General features: G+C 40.9%; 1 protein-coding gene across 2 annotated transcripts in view; it reads left to right on the top strand.

Moving 5' to 3' along the window:
* Positions 1 to 25,588, top strand: part of fam172a (family with sequence similarity 172 member A) — a 175,436-nt gene that overhangs the window by 122,643 nt on the left and 27,205 nt on the right. For both annotated transcript variants that reach the window (XM_047818158.1, XM_047818159.1), the window contains 2 exons: positions 7,526 to 7,642; positions 12,660 to 12,744. In XM_047818158.1, coding sequence (XP_047674114.1) covers positions 7,526 to 7,642; positions 12,660 to 12,744 — 202 coding nt within the window. The remainder of the gene's footprint in view (positions 1 to 7,525; positions 7,643 to 12,659; positions 12,745 to 25,588) is intronic.

Here is a 25,588-nt window from a genome sequence, read left to right as displayed (position 1 = left end):
GAGTCAGATACAGTTTGTCTCTACAAATGGAGCATTTTCTTGTTTACTTTGGAGTTGTTAGTTTTTCCCCGTTCAGTTTGCTCTCTCTCTCTCTCTCTCTCTCTCTCTCTCTCTCTCTCTCTCTCTCTCTCTCTCTCTCTCTCTCTCAGAGAGAGAGAGAGTGTGTGTGTGTGTGTGTGTGTGTGTGTGTGTGTGTGTGTGTGTGTGTGTGTGTGTGTGTGTGTGTGTGTGTGTGTGTGGTTTTAATATCTCAATTTGACTTGGAAGAAGCAATTGCTACGCAGACTTTATTGATGATATTTCCTCGTGTCCTGTAGTTAAGAGGTTGTGGTGTTTGTGTTGGAGCAGTGTGTGTACTTGACGTTTGTCCTGAATAGCCGGTGTTTGATGCTCCTATGTACTCTGAGAGGTGATATTTCTGTCAGATGGCCACTTTGTCTCAGTGCTAAGACTGCGAGAGGGGCTTTGCTGTAAACACCTCAGGCGGCCTGACCCCAGCCCGAGTGTGTGTTAGTGTGTCAGCCGGTGTGTGAGTTACAACAGCCTTGTGTCTTTCTCTATCTCTCTGTCTTTCTCTCTCACGGTCTCTCTATCTTTCTCTCTCCCTCTCTCTCTCAGCCGTGCGAGTCAATGATCCAAAACTCTGTTAAAACAGGGTCAGCCCCACGCGTGCACTTAAAGGGTGTCAGTTTAACCTGCTCTGAAATACTCACGGCTATTATTATAGCTTATAAATCATTAGGAAAGTTTAATTATACGAGAGTTTCGTGGAGGAAATGTGCAGGATGACACCTGGGAAGGGAAGTTTAATGGGCCAGCAAGTCCCCGAGCGGAGAGGGGAAAATATTGAGGTTAGCTTTCTATTTTATGGCACGGCCCAAAGAGACAGGACGAAGGCGGCCTTTCCTGTATGGACAAAGCAGCCCTGAGGAACGCATTTACAGCATCCGCTTGTCGATTCTACTAGATGATAAAGACGTCTTTATTGTCGTCTCTCTTAACATTTCATTTAAAAAAATAAATAAAAATCTCCCCTAATTAATGCAGGACTTTAATTAGCAGCCGGTCTGAAATCTCGCTCCATGAGAGGAATGCAATTCTAATTGCAAATTAGAGTTAGGTGCCATCCTTTAATTGCCGTGGACTTTGCATAAACACGAAGGTGTGCTGAGAAATTACATTTTAGTCTGGACATATTTTTTCACACTGCGTTCGAGCAAATAAAAAAAGGCAGTTTGTTTTCGTCTTCTGATTCCACGTCGTTTTTCTAACACGGCTCGGATTAATCAGTGTTGCTGCAGAATAAGGAACGTAAACGTCCATTAACCTGCTTACTGCCAATTAGCTTCCGTTTCCGTATGCATGTTGGTGTTTTGTTCTCCACTCTGCCTTTGCATAAGCGTTATGATGTCAATTAGAGATCTCATTATAGTTTTATTTTTCTTAATTTGTCACCGCTTAATAGATAGCTTGATATTTTGGAAATATTTTCTGTGTGGCTTATTTATGGCATTTAGGTGTCTTTATTCTTGGAGCGTACATTCGTGGTGGATTAAAGTCGTTTTGTGATACTTGAAGGCACTGACGTGGTTTTGCTCGCAGACTGAAAAGGAGTAAAACAGCAAGTGCTGAGTTGTGGTGCTTGTTGTTGTTGTTGTTGGTGTCACCTTGAATGTTTACATTATTGTATCCATAGCAAAAGAATATAGTGTATATACACATCATTATATACACATGCATTAAATGTGCATACTTTAAAATTTCACTGACACACACACACACACACACACACACGAAAACACACACATCAGCTTACCATAGTGGAGATGTTACAAACCAGAGCCAGGGATTTAAACCATGCCTCCAACACCCATGTGCCAGTTCCAGCTGTCTGTCTAACACACACACACACACACACACACACACACACACACTCTACAATACGTATGTAGTCCTTTTCCTTATAGTTCAGCTCTCCACACAGCAGTGGTGCTTTAGTTTATGTGCACTTGATGTCATGTAATGTGATGAACTGCTCTCTCCACCAATCGCCTGGAACACTTACACTCACTATCGACTGAGTCACAATTTCTACTCTGAGTTTCCGCTTGTCACTTAGCTCATAAAAGTGCGGTAAGAAAAGTCCACTCAGCATACGTATAGTCTGTATTTGTGTATAGTGAAATATCACTTTAATAACAAGTCAATTCATTTTATAGGAATTTCTAGTATTTCTAGTATTTTTTGTTTTCCCATTTACTACTTGTATAGCTAAATTCTACTTAAATTCTTTACTTTTTTTTTTTTTTTTTTTTATGAATCAAACGGTCAAAAAAACATTTTACTGCACATTGTACACGTGTTTGTGTATCTGATCAATAAGATTTCACTGAATTTAAATAAAAACACTCTAAAGCATTACAAACTAATCTCACTGCAGTGTTCACCCGCATCCAGGAAAGATCTCTGTCCTCTTAAACGATTCATCTATTTAATCTCAGCTCGATTTCCCCGTATTTGAAAGACATCCACGTTGTTTCCAACCTATAGCGGCGATCTGTGTTTTTATTTATAGCAGCTTAATTAAACAGCAGCCATAAATGTTGAAGCGCAGCTTGTTAAATACATTATTCAGTGTGTATCAGTGTTTTGAAGGTTGCATTGCGTTGCACATCAACACAAGAATAATTATGGTGTAAAACATCAGTCACATACAGTGTTCATGTATATAGAGCTATAAATAGGTAATTCATCGCATATACAGGTTTTATACACGTAGAAAGTCAAGCTGTAAAATAAGTGTTAGCACTTAGACAGACAGACAGACAGACAGAGATGTAAATACAGTTCCGGTCATCTTATACTCTAAGATTATATGCAATATAATCTAAAGCTGATTGAGTCAGTGTCGTATTCACCTGCTACTGCGTTCATCTATTTCATAAAAAAATATAATATCTTAATAAGCTGATAATCCATTTATAGCCCGTTATGAAGCTGAGTAGAGTATACGAGCAGCTAATAATATCTTTTTTCAAACGTGGGTCATTTGAAATGGCACCTCAGTATTAAAGTGATGGGTGTTTACTGCATTACATTATTTTATGAACATCATCAAATATCACCGTATAAGAAACAAACATAAACAACAGTTCTTTGATTTAGGACTCAACAGGATGCTATAATATCATAGCTAAAATATCAATATTGTGATTAAATATAGTCGCAAAAATCTTTTCGGACTTATCGTCTGTACCATCTGTATTTTTATTAAAGATCTGTCAATAAAAATGCAGATGGTGCTGTTAGAGTAACTCCAACATGCAGCTGACTGAGTTTGTGCTGAATCTACAAAAGGAAGAAGTTTTGGTATTAAATGATTGTTTTTGTAAGTCATTAAGTCATATGATTGAACTTCCAGCTTTGTAGAATGTACTTTGTTGGAAGTTTGTTAGCAAACTCATAATTTGTTATTAATGTCTTTTATCATGGAGAATCCTGATCTGATTTTTGTTGTGATTTATACAGTTGAATGGATCGTGTGTGTGTGTTTGTGTGTGTGTGTGTGTGTGTGTGTGTGTGTGTGTATGTGTGTGTGTGTGTATGTTGTCTCTGTGGCTTGTGATTGTCGCTCCCATCCCCCCTTTTCAGTCATCCACCGCATGCTTCCCTGTTTCCTCCTGTTATGTTGGGAGGTGGAGTGGAGCAGCAGTGGCTCTTTCCTGGCACACGGCTCCTTCTCCTCCTGCTTTTGTTTCCAGTAGGTGTCGAGCGCTTGCCGCTTGTGCTGTGTCAGTAAATATTTACCCAGCTTCCCTTTCCTCAGCCACTTTTACTGACGTGTCCGCACTGGTACGTGCTTGTGTGTTTGTGTGTGTGTGTATTGTCGGGGGGGGGTCATCCTCATGTCCCGTCCCCAGTCCTTCCACTCAGCAGTTCACCAATATCCTTTTTATGTCGTCCACCCACACGCACCCATCACACAGACGGTGGACGACAGCACCCCGCATGCACGTGGCAGCCTGCTGAGAGACAGGAAATAGAGGAGGAAGTTATCGCCTCCACTCCCTGACTTTCATTAATCAAAACCTGGCTGCCGTTCCCTATTAAACATTGTCGTGGCGCGTCCAAATGCATGTGACCTTAGATACACAATTGCATTATATAAACTCACATGTGGACACACGCAGGTTAGAGAGATCTCCCCTCTCGCACACACTCCAGCTCCCCGGGGCCTCATAGCATCCTGGTGCTTAAGCCTTCCTTCCTGTTCTGAAGACAAAGAATGGCCGGGCCTCGAATCCTCCGCTTCAAAGCAGGGGAAAGCGCGAGTGTTGTCTCTTCCTGTGGATGGTGTTGCAGCCCTCAGGGCAGCTGCTGGTGTTTTTCCAGCCTAAGCTAAAGGCCAAAGGGCAAATCTGAGGGCTGCCCTGTGCCCTCTGAAGCCAGTGAAGGGCTGTGGCACTCCGCTTTCCAACACGGAGCCCCAGATGGGTCTAGAGGTCAGATAGACTAGAGGGGTTGCAGCAAAGTGTGCTGTAACCAATGGTGTGATATCAAGCTGAATCCTGGCATGAAACTCTTGTTTCATGTGTTGTTTCTGTTGTTACATTTTTATCATTGTTGCACTTACTTCCTTCAGCAATCAGGTGGTTGTTAGAGTACCAATCGTGCATGGCACAAATATGTCTACATTTACACCATTAATCTCTAGCTTCCTTTATTAGTTAATAAGCACAAAGGGAAGAAAGTTACAAACCAAGTCAACAAGTTCACCTGAAAGATTCCAAAAACTCGTCTGACTTTGTCACAGCTGCGAGAGGCAAGTAGACATGTTTACAATAGACTTATCAATGGTTGCTTTTTTATTTGTTTGCTGGAGTGTTCCCTTAACATTGTAGCTACATGCGGGCGGCCTTTCTCATCACATCGTCCATTATCTTGTTTTCCTCAGTAATAGCTTGAAGTGGAGAGTGATTTCGGCCTAGAAATTTCTCACAAAATAGCACCACAAGCTTTAAATGGAACCACACAACTCTAGCAAGCGATTGTAGGAGCATATGTGGCATTTGCTGCTCTCGCTGGCCGTAATTGGACAGTTAATCAATCAAATATTTAAGCTTCATTTTACCACGCGGCAGGGTGCATGGATTATAGCAGCAGTTTGGGTGCATTAGGCTGAGCTCAACAACGATACGAACAGCATGGCTTCCTGAATCAGCCAGCATCTGGATTCACGTCTGTCTGTGTGTGTGTTTGTTTGTGTGTGTGTGTGTGTGTGTGTGTGTGTGTGTGTGTGTGTGTGTGTGTGTGTGTGTGCATCCTGTATCTTCACATCATGTACTTTTCTCTGGTTTGTGAGCTCCCTCAAAAAGCTTGCTTTTTTTATTTATCCATTCATTTATTTATTTGTTACTTTAGTCCGCCTGCATTCATCCAGACATGTTTAGATTTTCTTTCATTTTTAATCGTTCCTTGTTTTTGGAATTTATTTATTTATTTATTCTTTTCTTTCTTTTTTTTTTTCTTTTTTTTGACTACCCCCAGGGACACTATTGTGGATTACCAGTTGGTTCTCACCTAATTATCTGGTGACTTTAGCTGCCTTTGACACATAATTATCAAAGCTCTTAGTAATTGTCTTCTTGCCTGTGTGTTTAGATGTAAGTCTTGGGGAGAGCCTTTGCCTTTGTTTCGGCCACGGCTGAAATGGATGAATATTTATCTCCACACGAGAGATGTGTTATCGCTGCTTTGTATGTACATGTGTGCATCACACTGCTGTCAGCTATGATTTATTTTTTTTTTTTTTAAGAAACTGTGATTTCAAATTGCAAATGTCAAGAAATTTGCTTGCTCTATAATTTGAGAATGCTCAACATGCTAAATGCTGCATTTTTATGCTAGAGGTTATGAAGGAGGTCAAGCCAGCAGTGGCAGGGGAGTGTTAAGGCATGCATCACCTTTTCAGCTTAAGGATTTAGTTTGTATCAGGAAAGCCGTTGACTCATCCCGAGACTGAAAATGAGTTTCCTTCACTGTAAGGTGGATGCTTTCGAGCCGTTCCACACAGGCAGTACTAACTAAATGACTTTACAGCAAAAGATCCAAACATAATTTGGAAGGCTGAGGAGTCCAATTAGGAATTTCACCCACTTAGCCATAATTAGTCCATTTCCAACAGCGTCCATCTTTGCACCATTTTTTTTTTCTTCAGGCCAGATGCTCAAGTGCACAAGTAGAGGAGGCAGAACCAAGCAAATGTTTCAACATCTGTCTTTGTTGGTTTTTGGTGCAACAAGTCCACGCACATTAGCATCTCCGTGCTTGCATTACGAAAGCTGAAGACGGATGAGCAGCAGCTGCCCAGTCCGTCTTTTCGCCGCTAACCACTACTGCTGACAGGCAGAGAGAGACGGGCATGTGGGAATGGGAATCTTAGCCTACATTCAGCTCTCCATCACATCATTCATAATTCATTCCAGTTTATCCATTCACATGCGTTCAGCTTGTTCTTTTTGTTCCCGCACAAACGAGCACCCTTGGACGTCGATGATTATATGTCTAACGTGTATGTGTGGCAGTTGAAGTGCATGTGGGTGCATCAAACAAGGCGCTGAAGGATATCAATCAAAAGCATGCGACACTGTACATCTGATGCACATGTGGCTGCGTTCCCAATGGAAAACACATTTCCTCTGCGGTTTCTCCTCTTATCCAACTGCCATGTTTACATTGAGGTTGTGTTTACACGACTCTGTGCTGTTTGTCATGACATGCAGATATTTATGATATTAAATGCCATTTGTGTTACGCTATTCCTATAAATCCCCCAAAGGCGCTTCCCTTTGCCAATGACGTGCAATGTTTTCTTCGCTGGTCTGGTTATTTTATAGTTGTTGGCGAGACGGTCTACAACTTTGGCGTCTAGACGATCGTAGGGCTCGGTTACTTTTAAGCAGTGTTATATCCCCGTTTCACTGACACTTTGAAGACTTTTAAAGCCTCAAATTTGTCATTCCCCTGGGCACTGTTCAGACCTAGGGAGGAATTTGAGCCAGGCATGCATACGAGTGTATGAGTGAATGTGTGTATTTATGCATGCAAGTGTTACCTGCTTCCTAGCCTTTTCTTTAACAGGATGTTCCCGAGAGTAGCTTATCAGCAGTGTGATATATTAGTTCTTAGTGCCTTAATAGATTCCATTTATCTCTATACACCCCCTTTAATTTAACTGTGCTTGGGGAAGGCACTGTATTCAAATGACCATGGACACTTTGATGTAGCACCAAGCCAAGCTCTAGTCCCTATAAAATGGATCATGTGAAGTGATTGTTAACCTATTGTTGTCAGAGCTGTCTCCTTCCCTGGCTCCTTTATCTTACCCTTAGTGCTTAGGATATACATACAAAGTGTTTTGTTAATGATGCCAGTGACAAGTCCATCAGTTATGTTGAAATGATACTTTTTTTCTCCTCAAAAATACTTGTTTAATGTTCTATATTCCTATTTCTCTTACCCTCAGATGATCCAAAGAGAAGATGAGGTGATGTCACGTGTAAGTGCAGTGGCTATGACCGACTCGGTTCATAACGTGTGGCACCAAGAAGCCAGCAGATCCACCAGGGAGTGGCTGAAAGAGGTAGAAATCTCCCTTTGTTCCTTCAATCTCAGTTCTATCAAAATCATGCATCCTTAGTGGCTTTTTTAACATTTCACTATAAACTTCCCAATAAACAATCACCTTCACACGTATTGACTGCAAGCATCAACTCAAACAGTGTGGCATTTCATTCAGAAGACAGAGGCACGTCTGGAACAGTCGCAAGAAGCCAATAGTTTGTATTTGTGTGTGTGTGTGTGTGTGTGTGTGTGTGTGTGTGTGTGTGTGTGTGTGTGTGTGTGTGTGTGTGTGTGTGTGTGTGTGTGTCCCAAGCCACAGTCTTGTTTGCCTGTTTGGTCAGATGTCAATGAGAAATCAAAGCCAAAGGCCAGAAGGCTCTCAATTATACCAGTAGCTTTATTCAGTTGTTGCCCTTTCAAAGCTGATTCCAAAGTGCAGAGGCAACACCTGGGAACCTTCAGGCTGCTCATACTACAAATATGGAGGCAGATCCTATGCACACAAGATGTGTGAGGAAAGCATGGCCATGGCACGAACTCACACATAGACACATACATTAACAGAGAACATTAGTGAGCACTAGAGGAGGTCTAGCAGTTATGTTTATGCACTTTACAGAAAATAATCTTTGACTAACATTTGGCTATAGGTTTCGCTATTTCTTAGCATCACACATTACATTGGAAAAAGATGTTACTCAATTTTAAGTAGGCACCGTCTTTTTGCTTGATATGTTTTTAAATGCATTGTTTTAAAGCTGGCTAATTCATACCACTTTGCTATGCAACCAGTCCAATCTCAGGCACTGGAACTGACCAGATGCTGTCTGTGCAGTCAACATAGACCCCACTCACAGTGTCATACCAACCAATTAACCTGCAATTCCCTTCCCAAATGCCACTTAACAAATCACCAGATTTTTAAATGAAGAATATGACTTCATTTCAGGGAAAATGTACATCTTGTTGGGCAATTAATTAACTTTAATAAATGCCTAAATGAACATTAAACACACATTTATTATGCTATCATGATTAATCATTGCTGTCACTTTGTAAGTACTCGAGCACTTGTAGCCATCCATAACATACACATAGGCTGCACCACCTGGTAATACATGTCATAACTATGAAAGTGTTTTATTACAGTGAATTCTTTGACTTTAACAATTTTCTTAAATATAAGCAGAGGCTTAGTTTTCCTGTCATTCATATCATTGTTCTGTATCTCTAGGTGATGCTAGGAGATCTCTGGGTGATTTCTTTATCCTTTTCTTTTAAGTTTGAATTCTGTCTCTCTCACACACTTTTAGGCTGAGTTGAACACACACTAACACTAATATTATTCCAGTTTACATGAGTGTAACACAGATGATCTACAAAGCAAAACAATTTAATTGATTTACAGACATCAGAGGCCAGAATAATGAAAATGAGAATTGTGTTTAAGGAATTTTGTTCTTTTTTTGTTCATTAAACAGCTTAATTCTGGACCACTTTTCACATAAGACTGTTAAGCCTGTCATGTTTCTTTTCTTCTTCTTTTTTCACTTTACATAGCTCTGAGTTCAGTCCAGACCACAGATCATCCTCCCTCTTCTTGCTGTAGCTGTATCTTGTCAATATAGTAGTGTGAAATTTAGACTGCGGCCCTGGCAGGGCACCATGGCTGCCTTTGCTGCCCTCAGCCTCCTTGTTAAACCTTTCAACAGCATTCCCTACTTGTGGGAGGACAGTAAGTATGAGATCAGAAAGATGGTGGAATTTAGATATCAACACACAGTGGGACAGGTGATATGGGCATAATGGATCAGAAAGGGGGAGGGCTTTTTGTGAGTACCGAAGAGTCAGAAATAATCCGAGCTTCTCATAGCATCGGAATCCCCAGGGTAGTTGAGTTGTACAGGAGAGGAGAATATACAGTATGAAGGTCCCTGTGGACTTGGTTAGAAGAGAGTAGGGGAAGAATGGCATATGAAGTCACACGCATAATGCACAGACATAAGAATACAGGCATGATACTATTTACAGTGCAGGATGTATAGATGAGTGATTGGGTGAGTAGCTTAATTAATCGCTGATACATTGCAAAACAGTACATCTACTTGCAGGTATCTTTGAACTCTTGAATTGAATTGAATCCTAGCAAATGAGAGCTCTGGTGCATTAGATTAGGTAGTATGCCTTGTCCAGTGTGCTGTCAGAGACTCTGGCACTCTACCGCTCTCATGGGTCTCCATCTTACTATAGATGAATGAGCTGTGATCGACCATAGAGATGAGTACTGACAAGCTTGTGCAAGAAGTTACTATCTGAGGTAGAAAGACAAGAGACAAAGATTGAGTTTTCACAGAGACCAGGAATGCATTTAAAATACTAAGAACAAATTTGTTTTGAGACCAGTAGACATTGACATTGCTTTTTATCATCGTATATAGAATGATTATATTATATAGAATGAGTTTATAATTTAACTGTCTAAGAAACCCTTCTGTGTTTGTAAGTAGAAAGATGACCCACTCACACAAGATAGTCAGATTTGAAAGATTTTAAGGTTTGAAAGAGCTTGCTAACTCACCTTACCATAGTCCCGCTTATTGCATATCATCACAGATCCAATTTGAATCTGAGGCATGTTTCAGAGAGCTTAATGGTGGTGTGTTGGTTGGTGAGAGCTCTCTCTGCAGGAGCCAGCACCTGTGTGCAGTTTACCTTCTCTAAGCAGGCTATTAGGGAAGTGCTTAGTGTCCCACCAAGCTTCTGCACCCTGTCTCGTGTCTCACAGCCCACAGGACCCACAACGCCGTCGCCATCTGGCCCTGATTAATGCTGATGGACCTAGGCTAGGCCCATTATCGCTCATTCTGGGCTATTCCTCATTTTTCATCTATGGCAAAGAATTGAGACAAGATAACATGGAGTTTTCTGGGGTTATGGTGTTTCCTTTATTGTGAGATGCAGAGTGCTGGATTTATTTGTGGTGTGAGTTATAAATGTCTTGTAAAAGTAATGTCACATTTTTGCTGCATTGCTGTACACATAGGTTAAATGTAGAATTAAAAAGGGGTCACATTTTCTTCTTCTGTGGGAACACATAAATGTGCTAGATAAACCTGTGTTTGGCTTGCTTAAAAATGCCCAAGTAGAATTTTGCACCCATTTTCCTAAGATTGTAATAATGTGGATATGCTTTAATCTCCTGTCTCAAATCCCCTCATGGTGACTTTGCAATGGAATTCCATGGTTGAAAGTGTCATATCCTGTCTCCAGTGATCTCCTCATTCAGAACGCTGATTCAGCCAGTCTGGTAAACATTTGTCCTCCTTTCTGATTTCCCCATCTGTAGTTTTACCCGGTGGCCTTGGCTCCATCTCTCTGTCCTGAAGCTGGTCCCAGCTTGCCTTTGACAAATCTACTGAAGCTCCTTTTTCAACTCTCGCACCCTCCCTCTACCACTTTCTCTGACTGGGACCAGCGACTTTGAAATTCCTCCTCTTGCATCCAGCCCATCTGACATCTTCCTCCAGACGGCATGAATTAAGGATATACAATGAGACACTTGATGTAGCAGTCAAGAAGCGTTCCGTTTGGTGGCTGCGCGCCATGCTGCACAACTAGGGCAGCAGGAATTCTAAAAATACACAGTGCATGATTGTTTATTCCAGTGGCAGGTGACATTCCCTCACCAAACTCAGCATGGAGACGATTGACAGGATTAGAGAAGAAGAAGAAGCAGGAGAAGAATAGGAGGGGCACTGCATTCGGGAGGTCACATGGGGTCTTTCTAGCTTTGCTAGTGTTATAAAGCATGTTTGCAAAATCAGCTGGGAACCTGTATGTGCTGGTGTTTAGTTTGATTTTGTTTGCCCTTCTTTGTTAGGGAGTATTGGTTTAATAGCTAATGTTTGTCATGCACCATGTCCTTTCAAGTTAATGCTAGATAGAACTGCACTATGCAGTTCCTTCTCAGTATTAACAGCACTATATGGATTTTTATTATTCAGTAAGACCAGCTCAGTCTGCAAGTACGATCAGTACAAAAAAAACCCCAAAGTATCCTTCCTCGGTGAATGTCATAGCTCTGGCTATCATGAATTTATACACACACACACTATCTGCACACACTAGGATACTGAACCCAGAGGGGTTGGTGGGGGTACAGTAACCTCTGGGGACATATCAGGCTCAAGGGGTTAATATGGTGACAGGCTGAGGTGTGACATGGCCTGGAGTCCTGTCATGTGTTCTGAGGGTCATGCGTGTGTGATGGTGAAAGAGCATGTGTGTAGTGGGGTGTCCAAAGCAATGGGACTGCTCTTCTCTGGTCTTGTCATGGGAGGGTAGTTTTGGGAGTAAGGTCTGGGGGTCACTGGATTAGATAGTATGTGTGTGCGAATCAGAGCCAGGACGAGGCTGGGTCACAGCTTGGCTGAGGAGGGGGAGCTGTAATGGCTGACAGAGCAGTGTCTGCAAAAGTAAACATACTCAGATAAGCAGCGCTTCACAAGGCCGCCAGCTGTAGCATGCTAATCTCGTTTACATTTCTCTCTTCAATTGAACTGTCCCTTTTTTATCTTATCTTCAGAACCTACTTTTCCATTGCATTCCTTAGGAACCTCTTTACTGTCTACAAAACCCATAGCGTCTAACATGAATCAGGAAAAATGCGTCATAACCAAACCCAGAATGTGAGCTAATTTCCTTACCCTCATCTCAGATGCGAATTTCTGAGATGCATGTCTAATTAAACTTGCTGTGACTGTGGACAAAAGGCTCTTAATGAAGAGAGAAAACATGAGAGATGAGAGCAGCTCTGTCTCAGTAACAGGACTGATGGCAGAGGGGGTCGACGAGGTCACCGGTGTGATCAGTCACCCCTAGATCAGCAGCAGAGGCGCATTCGCTCCCCAGCAACAAACACTCTTAACTGTCGCAGAGCCATGTCGCCAAGCCGCCTAATTGCTTGTTCCTGTCTCTCTCTCTCTCTCTCTCTCTCTCTCTCTCTCTCTCTCTCTCTCTCTCTCTCTCTCTCTCAGCGGTGCTGTAACTGGGTGTCGAGTCCTGAGCCGTTGGACACCCCAGTGGACTCATTGCTCCCTGACTGTCGTCGCCGCTCAGCAGGTATGACTCTCTACAGTTGACGATCCTCCATCGCTTCCCAGATGTTCAGAAAATCATAGCAAGCAAAGCATTGTTTATCTGTTGGTACTGATTTATTTCATTTAAAACTTTACCAACGGGAAAACATATTTTTGTCATGTTATTCGACAATTATATAGAAGTGTACATGCTGTTTCCTTCATTACATCTAGTGTGTCCCTAATTCTGGATTACATTTGTAATCTGCAACTAATGTAATCCAGGATGTGTCTAGCCCTTATCACTACATAGTGAGATTAGAGCTTTTTGTTCTGATTGCCTTCATGTCAAATGTATAAACAAGTTAGACATAGTTTCAGATTTTAAACTTCTTGTTGATATTATCGTGGCATAATGAAGGGCTTCTCATGCTGTGGGTTGATTAGAGTTGATCTTCCTGTGCCATCACTAAAGTATGTCATTTCTTTTCTTGTTGTTCATGACTGTGTTTGAAATCTTCATAGCATTTTACAGCAGAAATGATTTCTATTTAATGAGCTCTGAGAATCAGCCCCTGGTTGTGCTCTGTATCAACCCTGGCAACACCAGTTAGATTAAACTGATTACTTTATATGGGACACAACAGATTACTTCATTCATAGTCAATACTTCATTTATAGTTGCTTTACCAACATATAAACAGTGATATTACAATAGTCTATGTATCGTTTAAAAAAAAACCTTTACTATAATCTATACCTCTAACAGATATATAACATACAATATATAAAAGTAATGGGACGAAGAATTCTAACACCGCTGGTGTGAAAACTACAGGAGAGATGTTAAACTGGCAGACATACAGGCCATATGACCTGGGCCTATCAAGGATTACGGTTCAGGTCAAGGATTAGGACTGCATTTTTCACTAATTTACTTTGAAGACTTATCTTGCTGTGTTTATTTCTATGACAAAAAAAAAACTCATGCACATTGAGATTTAAAAGGATTGAATGTGTTGCTTAATATCTGAGATTGTTTGAAATCCAGGCTAGACAGACTGTGGACACGCAGAGCTGCAGTGTATGTGGGCCATGTTGTAATGGTTCACACACACTCAGACACACTCATTACTCTGTGTGTGGTTCTGCCTGATGGTGGTATCCTATACTAGGATCGATGGGATACAGCAAGGTGGAGAAAAGTATGTCTATTGCACTTAATCATCTGTGAATCTCCTACCATCATACCATGTGTTTATGATGTGGGTATAGTGTGTCTGCATGTCTGGATGCATCCATCTGTGAGTCCTATTCTGACATCTCTGTTTCCAACATGATAAAACGTAGGCCAGTTCTCCTCCTTCAATTTTTTTTATTCGTTTCCTTTTCCAAGCGCCCCATCTTTCAAAAGGATTCTTCAGGAGAAGGTCAGTTTGCCTTGGCAGAAAGTCTGGCAGAATTTTATAGCTTCAAGCCGGCTGAAATATGTGCAAATATGTGCGCCATAGCTTGGTAGCGCTGGAGAGCTTGACCTACAGAACAAGCTCAGACAGGAAACAGCCTGCACAAACCAACACAGAACAGCCAGAAAGCAGATCTGTCCTCAGGATGATATACAAGTGCCAGTTTTGGTCTGTTATGGTTTCTATATGTGTGATAACTGGTAATTAGATTAAATGGATTGAATCACAGAACTATGCTCTCTTCTTTTTTCAAACACTTCTGCTTGTTAAAAGCTCTTGTATTTTCATATCTTCACACAAAATAGTCACACTCCTTACACATCTGCCTCCACAGCACTTATTACTCATTGCTGGACCTGATTATTAATTACAAAGGAAAGAGTGCCCTGAATGTAAACAGTGATTAATTGTTAACAAAAGTAAGTTAACGTGTACCTGAACTGTAATTATCTGTCCTGCACACTACAAGGTTCTGAACACAGACAAGTAATTAACCCTAATTGCATTTACAATAAAGAAGAACAGAGAGAGTAGTGAACTTAAACAAAAGCCTCCTTTGATCTAGAGCAAGATTCTTTTGTCAACTGATTTATACAGACTTTTTTTCTTGTTTTTTCAACCTGAATCTGCTCTGTTATTAGCTATTGAACAAGACCTCTATAAAAATGTTATTTTAATGTCATTTGAATCAAAAAAGTATGGAACAATGGAATAGTATTTGGGACTGAAAAGCATCTCTGAAAGCAGCTCAACCCTCTGTAACGTGAATGTACCTAATAAAGACATGTTTGATGAAAACAGTCGCATACAATGGCCCTGGGACCACTTGTGTAACTTCACTGGTCCATGTCAGTGACGGCATAGAGCTCCACTGGGCCATGTTTTTTGCACAATGGAAAGTCATTGGTCCATGCAATGCTGACTCAATAGAGTTCCATTACCATTTTTTACCCACTCACTTGTTCCACGTGCTATTGACTGTGCAGTCCTACTGACTCTATTAAAGTAGACTTGCAGAGTGACTGACATACCTTCACTCATCCCTCCACACCCAGCATTCAGGTGCACCTGGTGCTCGTTGGTGCCCTTGGTCACATTTCCCCAGGAAACGCAGACCCACTCAACTTTGTGACCTCTTTTATTTTTCCAGTCTGTTTTCACTTCTTGCAAACTCTAGCTTATCCGTAAGATCAAAGGAAATATCACTCTTTTCCAACTGGATGTGCCACCCATGTAACGAAGGGAAAGTTCAGCAGGACACTGCGGGAAGGTTATCACCATACGTTTCCATGATGATCTCGTAAAGACATGTCTTGTGACCAGCTTGGAACAATGTGTTTGCTGTCAGCCAGGTTTATATATACAGTCAGGCATCAAAAGGCTGATGAAGCACAGGTGTTTTTGCACTTTTCAAGTTAGGTGTTTTGTGTGGATAAGACTTAGAAGCATTTTAAATCTAGGTCAGCAGATTTTTATCCCTTATGTCTCTATTCAGACCATAAACAAGTGAAGTCATTAAATCAAATTGATTGTTCATTCAAGCTGTGTACACACTTGGTGTTTTTGTTCAGTTTTATTTCAGCACAGATGCAATTAAAGGAGTTGGGAAAATGGGAACAGAGTACATTTTAGTTCATTTTTACCTCACATAATAATCATGCTTTGTCGTATTTCATTATACAAGGGTTTGGTTGGGTTAATCAAACACGGAAAAAAAAATCTCAATAGCCACGTTTTCCTGCTCATGTTAGCAGTGGATCCGGAGCTTTTACTCAGGAACACTGAGCACAAGGAATACACCCTGGATGGGAATGCTAGTCCATTGTGTATCATGCACACGCATTCACACTTACCGGCATGCTTTTGGGCAGTGGGAATTAACTAGGAAACCCCAGAGGAAACTCACATGGACACAGAGAAAATGTGAACCTCCACACAGACAGTAACATGACCTCGAGCTACACCACCATGCTGCCTAGAAAACGATTCACTCAAATTTTTATATGTTGTCTAGTAGCTAGAGCCAAGCTAGCTCGATCCATTAATTAGGACTTCAGGAATTGAAAAGAATTAACCAACGTGATTAAGAACTGCTCGTGGAATAATGTTTTGGCTTCCAGTGGGTGGGATCATTTAATCAGGAAAGAAGCCCGTAATAAGCTGAAGAGGCAGCAAGTCCGACTTCTTGCGTAAATAGAATTTAAATTTTAAACAGTGTTAAGAGAGTGAAGGGAGAACAGCTGGATCTCAGAGGAGAATAAATAATTAGGAATGGCCAATAGTGCACCACTTTTAGTATTGCTTCATGGCTTCATCGTGAGTTCCGCTGCTGTTTGTACATTGCTAGATTTTCTTGGTGGTTGGACATTAATTACAATCTGATTTAGCCATGTATTTGGCTATGTGAAGTGTATCGAGGCTGCTGGGATTAGGAATTGCTCTGTTGAGTTGTTTTTGTCAGCAGCTGGTATGCAGTTGGTGTTTTTTTTTTCTTTTGTTTGTTTGTTTTTTATAAAATATGTATATATCACTTTGATATATTAATTTTAAATTATTTTGTTAGCACCATTAAATGCCTTGAACCGAAAATGCATAGCTCATGAAGCATTCTATTTAAATGTTTATTAAACTACATCTTAATCTGCTGCTTTATCAGTTAAAAATAATGGATGTTAAATACATCATACGTTATGTGACAGATGAGCTCTGACTCAGTAAACAGCAAGTGTAAGTCAATCTGCCAGTCGTTGTATTCCATATGCTTCACATTAATTTTGAGTTCAGCACTGGTTTGCTAAGGAGAAGCTGAAAGTTCCTCAGACTCCCTGCTGCGATGTTACCTTTCTTCTCTTTCTGTTTTACGAGCACGCTCACAGGGGAAGCCCTAGTTGTCATAAATATACATATTGACATTGTATCACAGTGCAACTTCCTTGTGTTATTTTTATTCCCAAATTTCACGCCCTTTATACGAGTCCCATGTGTGGCTTTGAATGAAAGTTTGATGGAGTTTTTGTGCACCTTGTAATTTTGTTCTGACTTTCTTCCATCTTGAGGATCAAAAGACACATCCTTCATTTTCTATTCTTCTTGCACAAAAAAAAAAAATGACATGGGGCCTAAATGTATTTGAACTGGCTTCTGCTCAGGATGAGTGGCAGCCCTGGCCCACTTGGCACTTAGTTTTATGGAACGAAGCCCTCAGTTAAAAAAGCTCAGCGCAACATTGTGCAGTATAAGGAGTTCTGTGTTATTTCTTTTTTTTTTCTTTTCATTTTATACTCCCTTTCTGCCTGCTTCTCCCTTTTATTCTCTGTGATGTCTCTCAGGCTTGCTCCTTCTCCCTTGCTGATTTTTTTTTTTTTTTTTTCAGATTTTTGTCATTATTTTGATAGGGTCAGTCTTTAGAGTTAGGAAAAAATCCTTCAGAGGTTTATTATTTATTGGTGCATTTGCACTGGGATTTGGGTAGCGTGCTTCTTTTGTTGTGGTATGTTTTTTATCCCCACTTTTTTGTTTTGTCTGCTTTTTGTAGAGCTGATGCCGTTCCCTTTTGAAGTCCCTGTTTTGTTTTCTTCGCAGCAGGACACAAAACAATCTTTTCTGCCATTTGCTGTGAACTTGAGAACGGTCAGTAAAGGATGCGACCTTCTCTGTGGCATGTTATTGAAAAACATTGGTGCTTAGGATGCTACTTACCCAATCTATTGCTGTTTGTTTCTGATCCAGGTCAGCATGTGAGTCATCTTTGATCTTTTCCTCCCGTTTCTCCTCTGGAGACAGTGTTTAGACTTCTCTGTATCTAAGGCACAGGTCTGTCGTTTCAAGGCTGGTCACTTTGATCATTCAATCACATTTGATTACGTACGGCTCTGTAGCGCCTTTTCTCCCCTTGTGTGGTTCATGTCTCTTGTCGTTTTCTGGCCTTGGTAAAGACTAGATCACACGCTACTCACATTGACCACTGCCTCCTTCCCTCTCGATACATCAATGTCTGTGATCCCCCTTGGCTATCTGCATTGGTTCATTAGAGACGGCATCAGCGCTGTTATTTCCATTCATAAGAGGGAACAAGTAAGAGGGATCAACTATAAGGCATGAATGGAGTATTTGTTCTCTTTTTATGGCCAAAAAAAAATCAATATGCACAGTCTGTGCTTCCATGCATAGATAACGACAGTGTGTATCCATTCCATGTTTCTGTGCATAATGAGTCCCTAGACTCAGCTCATTTTACCTAAACTAATGTAGCAGTAGCCTCAGCTGTGCCTTTTTGTTGCATTTTGTTATTTCTTATGATCTCATCTTATCTCTCTGCCAATTTTTTTCACTTATGTTTTACAATTTTTAAATGGAAACTAGTTGCTAAGCAACGTAAAAGGTCAGGTGAAGCGTAGTCGTCGTCCCCCCTTTCACCTTCCCTTCATCATTTGTAATAGTGATCATGTTCAGAATTAAACTGCATGATAGGTCATTTCTATACTTATTGGATGTCCAGATTTTTTTTATTTCCCAAATGAATGTCACTGACTGTGAATCTTGAAGGTAAGCAAATTACAATTCAGATTACGACACTCCTCTGTGTAATGGTAGAAAGATCCACAGACACAAGACGATCTTCTGATACGCAAACATCCTGGTGAAGATGTTGACTTTGCAAGCATATCCAATCAGAGCTCAGTGAAGCTTGGGGTGTGTTAACTTTGTTAAAAATCAATGCTACACTTTGCAAAATTATACTTTGAAAAAAAATAAAAAATTATAAATAAGCACCATGAAGTGATCCAACATTTATGCCCTCTTTTTCACCCTGCTAGTCAGTGAGGCCCCCACACTTTGGCCTTAATGATATGTGGACCACTTTACCATCTCTGGAGCACTTAGTGCAGTTCATATGATGGTCAATGGATAGTCATTGGGCAATGGGTTCCCAAAATGCCTATGTTAAGTCCAAGCCTGTTAGTAACACGAATATTTTCCAGAGCTGCTTTTGGAATTGTGTAGTCAGGTTGAGGCCACAGGCAGATAAGCCTTATGTTTTATTCCATATTATGTATGGAAATAGGTTTAACCTAAGATGTTAACCCATGTGTATTAAAAGACATTTTGTTATTTACAAAATGCTGAATTTTTATAGGATTTACTCTGTGTCATTATAGTGCAGTGTCTGGGATATACCTTTAGGAGTTTTCTGTGTGACATTTAGAATAAATGGATTGTGTTTTCCCAGCAGCTTTGCCAAATTAACACACAAGCCATGTGATACTCCAGCTATAGCTCTCACTCTAGCAGTATGACCAATGAGTGAGAATTAGTGTCCAGAATTTAAAAAGAAAACCTGTTGGAAAGACAAACACCTCAAAGCAGAAACCTAAAAGGAGCCTTTTAAAGAAACCTGGTGTGCTCATGATAAATATAGAAAAAATAAATACTATTGGTGTTGTACTGTGTGCATTTTAAGCAAATAGTAAGCATTTCAGTTGCTAGTTTTGTTCATTTATTCATTCATTTTCACAATCTTCTTTATCCTGGTCAGGGAAACAGAGGTTCAAGAGGCAGGAATGCACCCGTCATGAAGCGCCAGTCCATTACAGGGCACCATTCACACACCCTTTCACTCTTTTCACCAGAGTTTAGGCTCCAAATGTGGTCCCAGAACCTGTGTGGAGGCAATGCTACTCATCCAAGCGAAAGTGTTCCACCAGGGTATATACTACAGTTCAGTGCAAATGCAGTGTGTGCAGCTATAGAGACTGCTTTCACGTAGGACTCTAAATAGTCACTACCGCTGTCATCTTGCGTTCATTGTACACGTACCTCAAATCAAGTGTGATGTTGGCCTAAAACCTAATCATCGTATTTTTATTCTCATCACAACCCACACTTGGCATGTCATTTTGCACTTCTTGTCTAACAAACCGCATCCAGCTCCACACCAAGTCATCTTTTATCTAGTCAGCTGTCTGTTAGCTGCTGTTTATTCAAAAGCTGCTAGCACATAATCCCATGTCCACCTCCCACTTCTCCACACACAGATTCCAAACATTGCAGTCAGGTGCTGTTAGCTTTAGCAAGCTTTGCAGTGATTCTGTTAACACTCGTAAGTAATGCAAGGCACAGTGTGGGAAGAGAATAGCATCAGCATTGGCCTGTCCCCGACTGCCCATCAGCACTAATAAACAGCTCACTTTGGAATGTCCTGCCATGCGGAGAAGTCAACATACACTCGCTTGGCTCTGACAGGACCTCATCTAAGGACAAGGATACTCACTGTTATTATATTTCCATTTTTCCCTTGTCCTGTAAGACTTCCCTTTATCATGCACACACAGAGAGACACAAAAGAAAAGCCCTGTGAATGTTTTGCATGCAGCCAGTTTATTACACTGGCAGACTAATGGGGCACTTTCTTTGACAGCTCTTGATAAGGGCGAGAAGTTGCCTTGTCTGCTGCAGGTTGAAAGAACTGTGGGAGTCACAATAATTACGCACAAAGCGGCTGTAATACTCACAATAGAATTCTCCATTAGTAAACACTAATCAATTAATTAGGGTCTGATGTGTTATCCTGTGTTATGTTGTGATCTTATTTTTATTTTTACTTTTCACGGATGGCATTTAGTCATTAAATTTAAACAGTGAGTGACTCTTTCCCTGTGTACGTGTGTGGTGTGTGCCGCTTTAACAGCCCACCCTTTTCCTCAGTTTCTTTTTCTCACAATTATGTTTTAATGAAATGCACATTTAAAATGATTGTTGGAGAAAACAGACCAAGGCAAAAAAAAAAAAAAAAACAAGAATGCTTTGAGAATATATTAGGCAATGTACATAATTGTGGAAGATGATTAGAAAGCAAACATCCTTGAAGGTCCTTGAGTTTATAATCAGCCTCGAAATTAAAATATTTATTTGTTTCCCTTTTTGCCTGAAAAATGGGATATTATTTATATAATTATGTAAACAAAGTTGAGCGAATATATTTTTACCGTCATGTTGGAGAGCATGCCGGTGACCTTGGCTCATTTCCCACGCACTCTGGGCTGACAGATAAAAACTTTATTACAAGTCGACGGCACGAGGAGCAAACAGCTTGTGACAACCCGTGTGTGCTGCGTATTAGGGAAATATCACAATTAGCTGCTGATTTCCTGGAGCTAAAATGCCAAGGAGAAGGGTAATAAGTGAGGTTTGTTTGTGGCCTGGAAAGCCATAATTATAAACTGCTTTCAGAGCACTGCACTTCACTTGCTTCAGCGTAACTAGATCCATGATGCTATTACTCCTAATCCTGGACCCAATCCTTTCTCTTAGAGACTGTATTCCACACTGAGCCATACCAGGTGCCTCCTCTCCACCATCACCCCTTGATTATGGAGAGGCCTGAGCATCCTCAAATGTGATGGTAATTGCCCTTGCCTAGACACACACACACACACACACACACACGCACACCTTTCGTTTATGTGCAGGCACCGGATTTTGAGCCTTTTAGGAACAGGCATTTCCAAACCCTTTGTTATCTTTTTCTGTACTCAACTGCAGGGTATCTTATAGGAGATGAAGCTTTACTCAGACACACCTGTCAGTGTGAGACATTCTGAAGCGTTTGCGTCTCATCCTGGCAGGCAGGAATGTGGTATATGTAGACACTTAATCGCAGTGACCCCAAAATGGTCCACCTTATCACCTCTCTCTTGGAGCAGCACACAGGGAGCGAGTGGAAAACACAGCTTTCGCTGCTTGTGGTTGAGTGATTTTAAGACTTATCTAATCAGCAGGGCAGTTGCTGACTGTCCACACACACACAAACATGGCCTCCTGTTTTGGACAAGTTACAGTTAGTTACTTCTATTTAATGTGCACATTAGTCTCTGAGGTTTTCTGGAACATTTGTATTTTGGGAAATAAATATTAAAACAATGGAAGTGCTCTCTTGGCATCCCTACATGTAATAAAGTCAACCTCTTCCATGCTGTTTAAAATAAAAAAAGTAGGTCAATGTACTATGTCCTATTTTAATCCACCTTTTCTTTGGCTCAGGCTGGACACAAACTCCAGTTGATGTGCATGTCTTCATCACCTAAACCACCCATGGTCATTACAGACTTGAAGGACAAAGACATCAGAGCTCATGGCTCCATTTTCTCTTCTTTTTTTTTTTTCTCTTTTTTTTTTCTTTACCCCACAGCTGGGGTAGGTGAGCCTGGCGCCAGCCACCATTCCAACAGCAGTGGAGGCATCAGAATGAATTGCACCAGGCACCTATCAGCCATTAATTATTGTAGCTAATGCCACAGATGAAGGAGTCAAGTCTAGGTCAGAGCAGAAGATTTCAAGGGTCTTATCGGGTTAAGGTTGTAGGGCATGTTAACCCCCCTTTAACTTTAATCTGATGCCATGCCTGTGGAGATTTGTAAAGATCTACACTAACCTTTTGACCCAGAGGTGCTTCTTGCAGTCACATGTCAGTTAGGCTCCTGCTGACTGGATTGGGACAGATTGGGATTGACAGTGGTATCAGGAAGGGACTCCCTTCCTGGAACGGGTCTTTGGGTGGACTGCTGCTGAAGCTTCAACGTGGTTGTTTCTGGACCTCGAATTCAAAGCTCACTCACTTCAATCTGTCCCACTGAGGGTTCCCACATTGTTGCCTCTCTAACATAGATGAAGTGTAGTCCTTAAACTCCACTGGACATGCCTGCCCAAAAACTGCCATAAGTTAATGTGAACTATGTCACATCATTTTTATAGATCCCTCAGCATCTATGCTGGTATTAAGGTTTTGACAAGTAATAGTAAGGATGCAAGTATTTGATGTCAGTTCAAGTGACTTAAAATGGCAGGCTTCATAATGCAATAATCAATGCTATGCTTAAGGTGCTATCTTTTTGTAGGGAGTATGTTGGTTTAAAATTCAGAAATTCTTGATGGGAAATATATATGGACCTTAGTTCTCACTATTTATGTTGACCTGTTTTAGTATGGTATTGTGGTGGTGGTGGTACAAATGTGGTTGTTTGCTTCTGTGCACACATTTTAAAACCTCTCATTAGATCTCTCCCTCCTAAGCTCTAGGTAAATGTTCTTCTGAGCTGTGCAGTAGATTAGTACACCACATCATCAGGCCTTTCTGACCTCTCTGATCCGCTTGCTCTTTATCCCGGCCTGGGTTGTCTCTTTCCTAGAAAATGATATTACAGTGTTTAGGTCATCAGCTTCTCTTCTGCCCTGTTACTGTAATCCTATTTTCTGTGTCATCTGGCAGTGTCAGCAGATGGTGGCCTGAGGAGGCAGTTTGACACCCAGATCACAGCTGTCTGGCCCGCCTGACAGGCCTCCTTTGTCTCTCAGTCATCACCCCAAAGCAGTGGCTCTCAGGCCCATTGTGTCTCTATTTAACCCTCGTCTCTTTCAGGGTGGCTCAGCTAAAATGTGTGTAATGTATGCAGTAACATAACTGCATCTCTGTTTCTCTCGCCTGTAGTGTGTGACGATGGGTGGGAGTGTTTTGGGGTATCTCTCTTTCACTGTCTGTTTTGGTCCTGATGTAAACATTAGTTTGCGAGCAGCAGAAAGTGAAGGGGCTTGATATAGCCCCCTGAGGAACACCCACCTCTGGCTGGCGTCCAAGTCTGCGGTTGCTTGGCCTCGCTTAGTTCCAGCTCAGTGCCTGTGGCAGCCTGAACAGCCTTAGCACTGGACTGACCTCATGGCCCAGGGCCACTCCTACCTCATTCCCATGATTTTCTTTGATATTCTCTCTCTCTTTTTTTTTTTCATCTGTCTCTTTTCTTTGGATCTCCCTCCCAGCCCCCTACCTCATAATATCTTTATAAGGTTTCATTTTTGAATTAATTTGTCAGAAGAGAAGCAGAGAACGTGGGAGAGAGAAAATAATAATGGATACAGTACTATTTATGGAAAACACATGCTGTGGAAAAATAAAAAAGCAAAAATGTAATTGACACATTTTCATATTGTTCACATTTTCAGCATGTAAGTTTAATTTTGTTTTCCATTTATATCTGAAATCCAAAGCCTACATTAGGCATGTGTTTTTGATTACAAATTATCAGCACATTCCAATATGGATTAGAAATAATTGGACAATATGATACACTTGCAAAACTGCGATCACCAAGTGTGCAGCAATACATTCAGGGAACAATACGATGCTATGGTATGAACTATAGTGGATTTGTTTGTGTGTATACCTTTGTTATTATATACGGACTTTAATTAAATTTTCAAAATCAAGCCTGAGCACCTACCGTATTTATTATATTTAGTTATGCACCTAATAAATAAGTCCACTAAGGCCTGTACAGCACCTGAAAATTGTAACTGCCTTGGCACAAAACACATTCACTTTCACTCACACACTCAGGCTGTGATTAATTCACTCAGACATGTTCAGTCCATTGTTGGCTCATGCAGTGAACTTCTCCCAGGTTTGTGTTTGTGTGTGTGTGTGTGTGTGTGTGTGTGTGTGTGTGTGTGTGTGTGTGTGTGTGTGTGTGTGTGTGTGTGTGTTTAATTGCCAAGGCTCCAGCTCTCCGTCAGCTTGTCTCTCATCTCTGTGTGCTGTCCCAGACATGCTGTGTGAGGTGTTTGTCTGCAGTGCACAGACAATCAATACATTCCCATTTAAAGAAGTCTAAGGTCAGGTCCCTGCTCTGATAATGTGAATTTTGTTACATAGTCAAAGGTCAGATAATAATTATGTTTTTAACCGCTCTGTGTGTTGAATTGATCAGTTTCCTGTCAGGGACGACCAACACTTATCTTAACCTGCCGCCTACTCTAAGCAGAAACCAATTTGCTGATGTTTTTTGGGGGGATAGTACATTTTCCCTATCTGACTATCTGCATGTCCTTTGTGTTTATAATGTACTATGTGTGAAATACTCTGATATGCCATAAACCTGTGGCATAGGATCATTTATAAAAGATACAGTAGCCTGGGTATAATTTGGTACAATCGAGGTCCGTCCAGAATGTCACGCACTATTTTATGCTATTTTGCAGTATTAGTAGTGTGAGTAGTGTGTTCACACTAAAAATTCCAACAGGAAAAAGTGTGCTTCAAGAACCCCGATGATGCATTTATTCAAGTGTGAAATGTTGGACACTTTATGCACTCAGCTTTTGTAGCTTGCTACAAGGTACTGATGCTGGATAAGTAAAAATAAATGTCAAGATACATCACCACAGGTGAAAAAAAAATCTGCTGTTGGTTGTTTTGCAATGTCATAGAAGTTCAAATTAATTCTAGAAGTCTTTATGACTAATTTTCATTATTTCCAAATTTAAAAAATCTGTTCTAGTGTGATCTTATAGTTACAAATTATTGTTTTTGTGTTAATGTTACACTGTTGTGTCTGTGTCTTAGAGCTGGCTGTCATACTTCATATTTTTGTA

This window comes from Tachysurus fulvidraco, chromosome 9, assembly GCF_022655615.1.
Source record: "Tachysurus fulvidraco isolate hzauxx_2018 chromosome 9, HZAU_PFXX_2.0, whole genome shotgun sequence".
Classification (NCBI taxonomy): Eukaryota; Metazoa; Chordata; class Actinopteri; order Siluriformes; family Bagridae; genus Tachysurus; species Tachysurus fulvidraco.
Note: the sequence above shows the minus strand (reverse complement) of the source record. Positions and strands in the feature narration are given on the sequence as shown.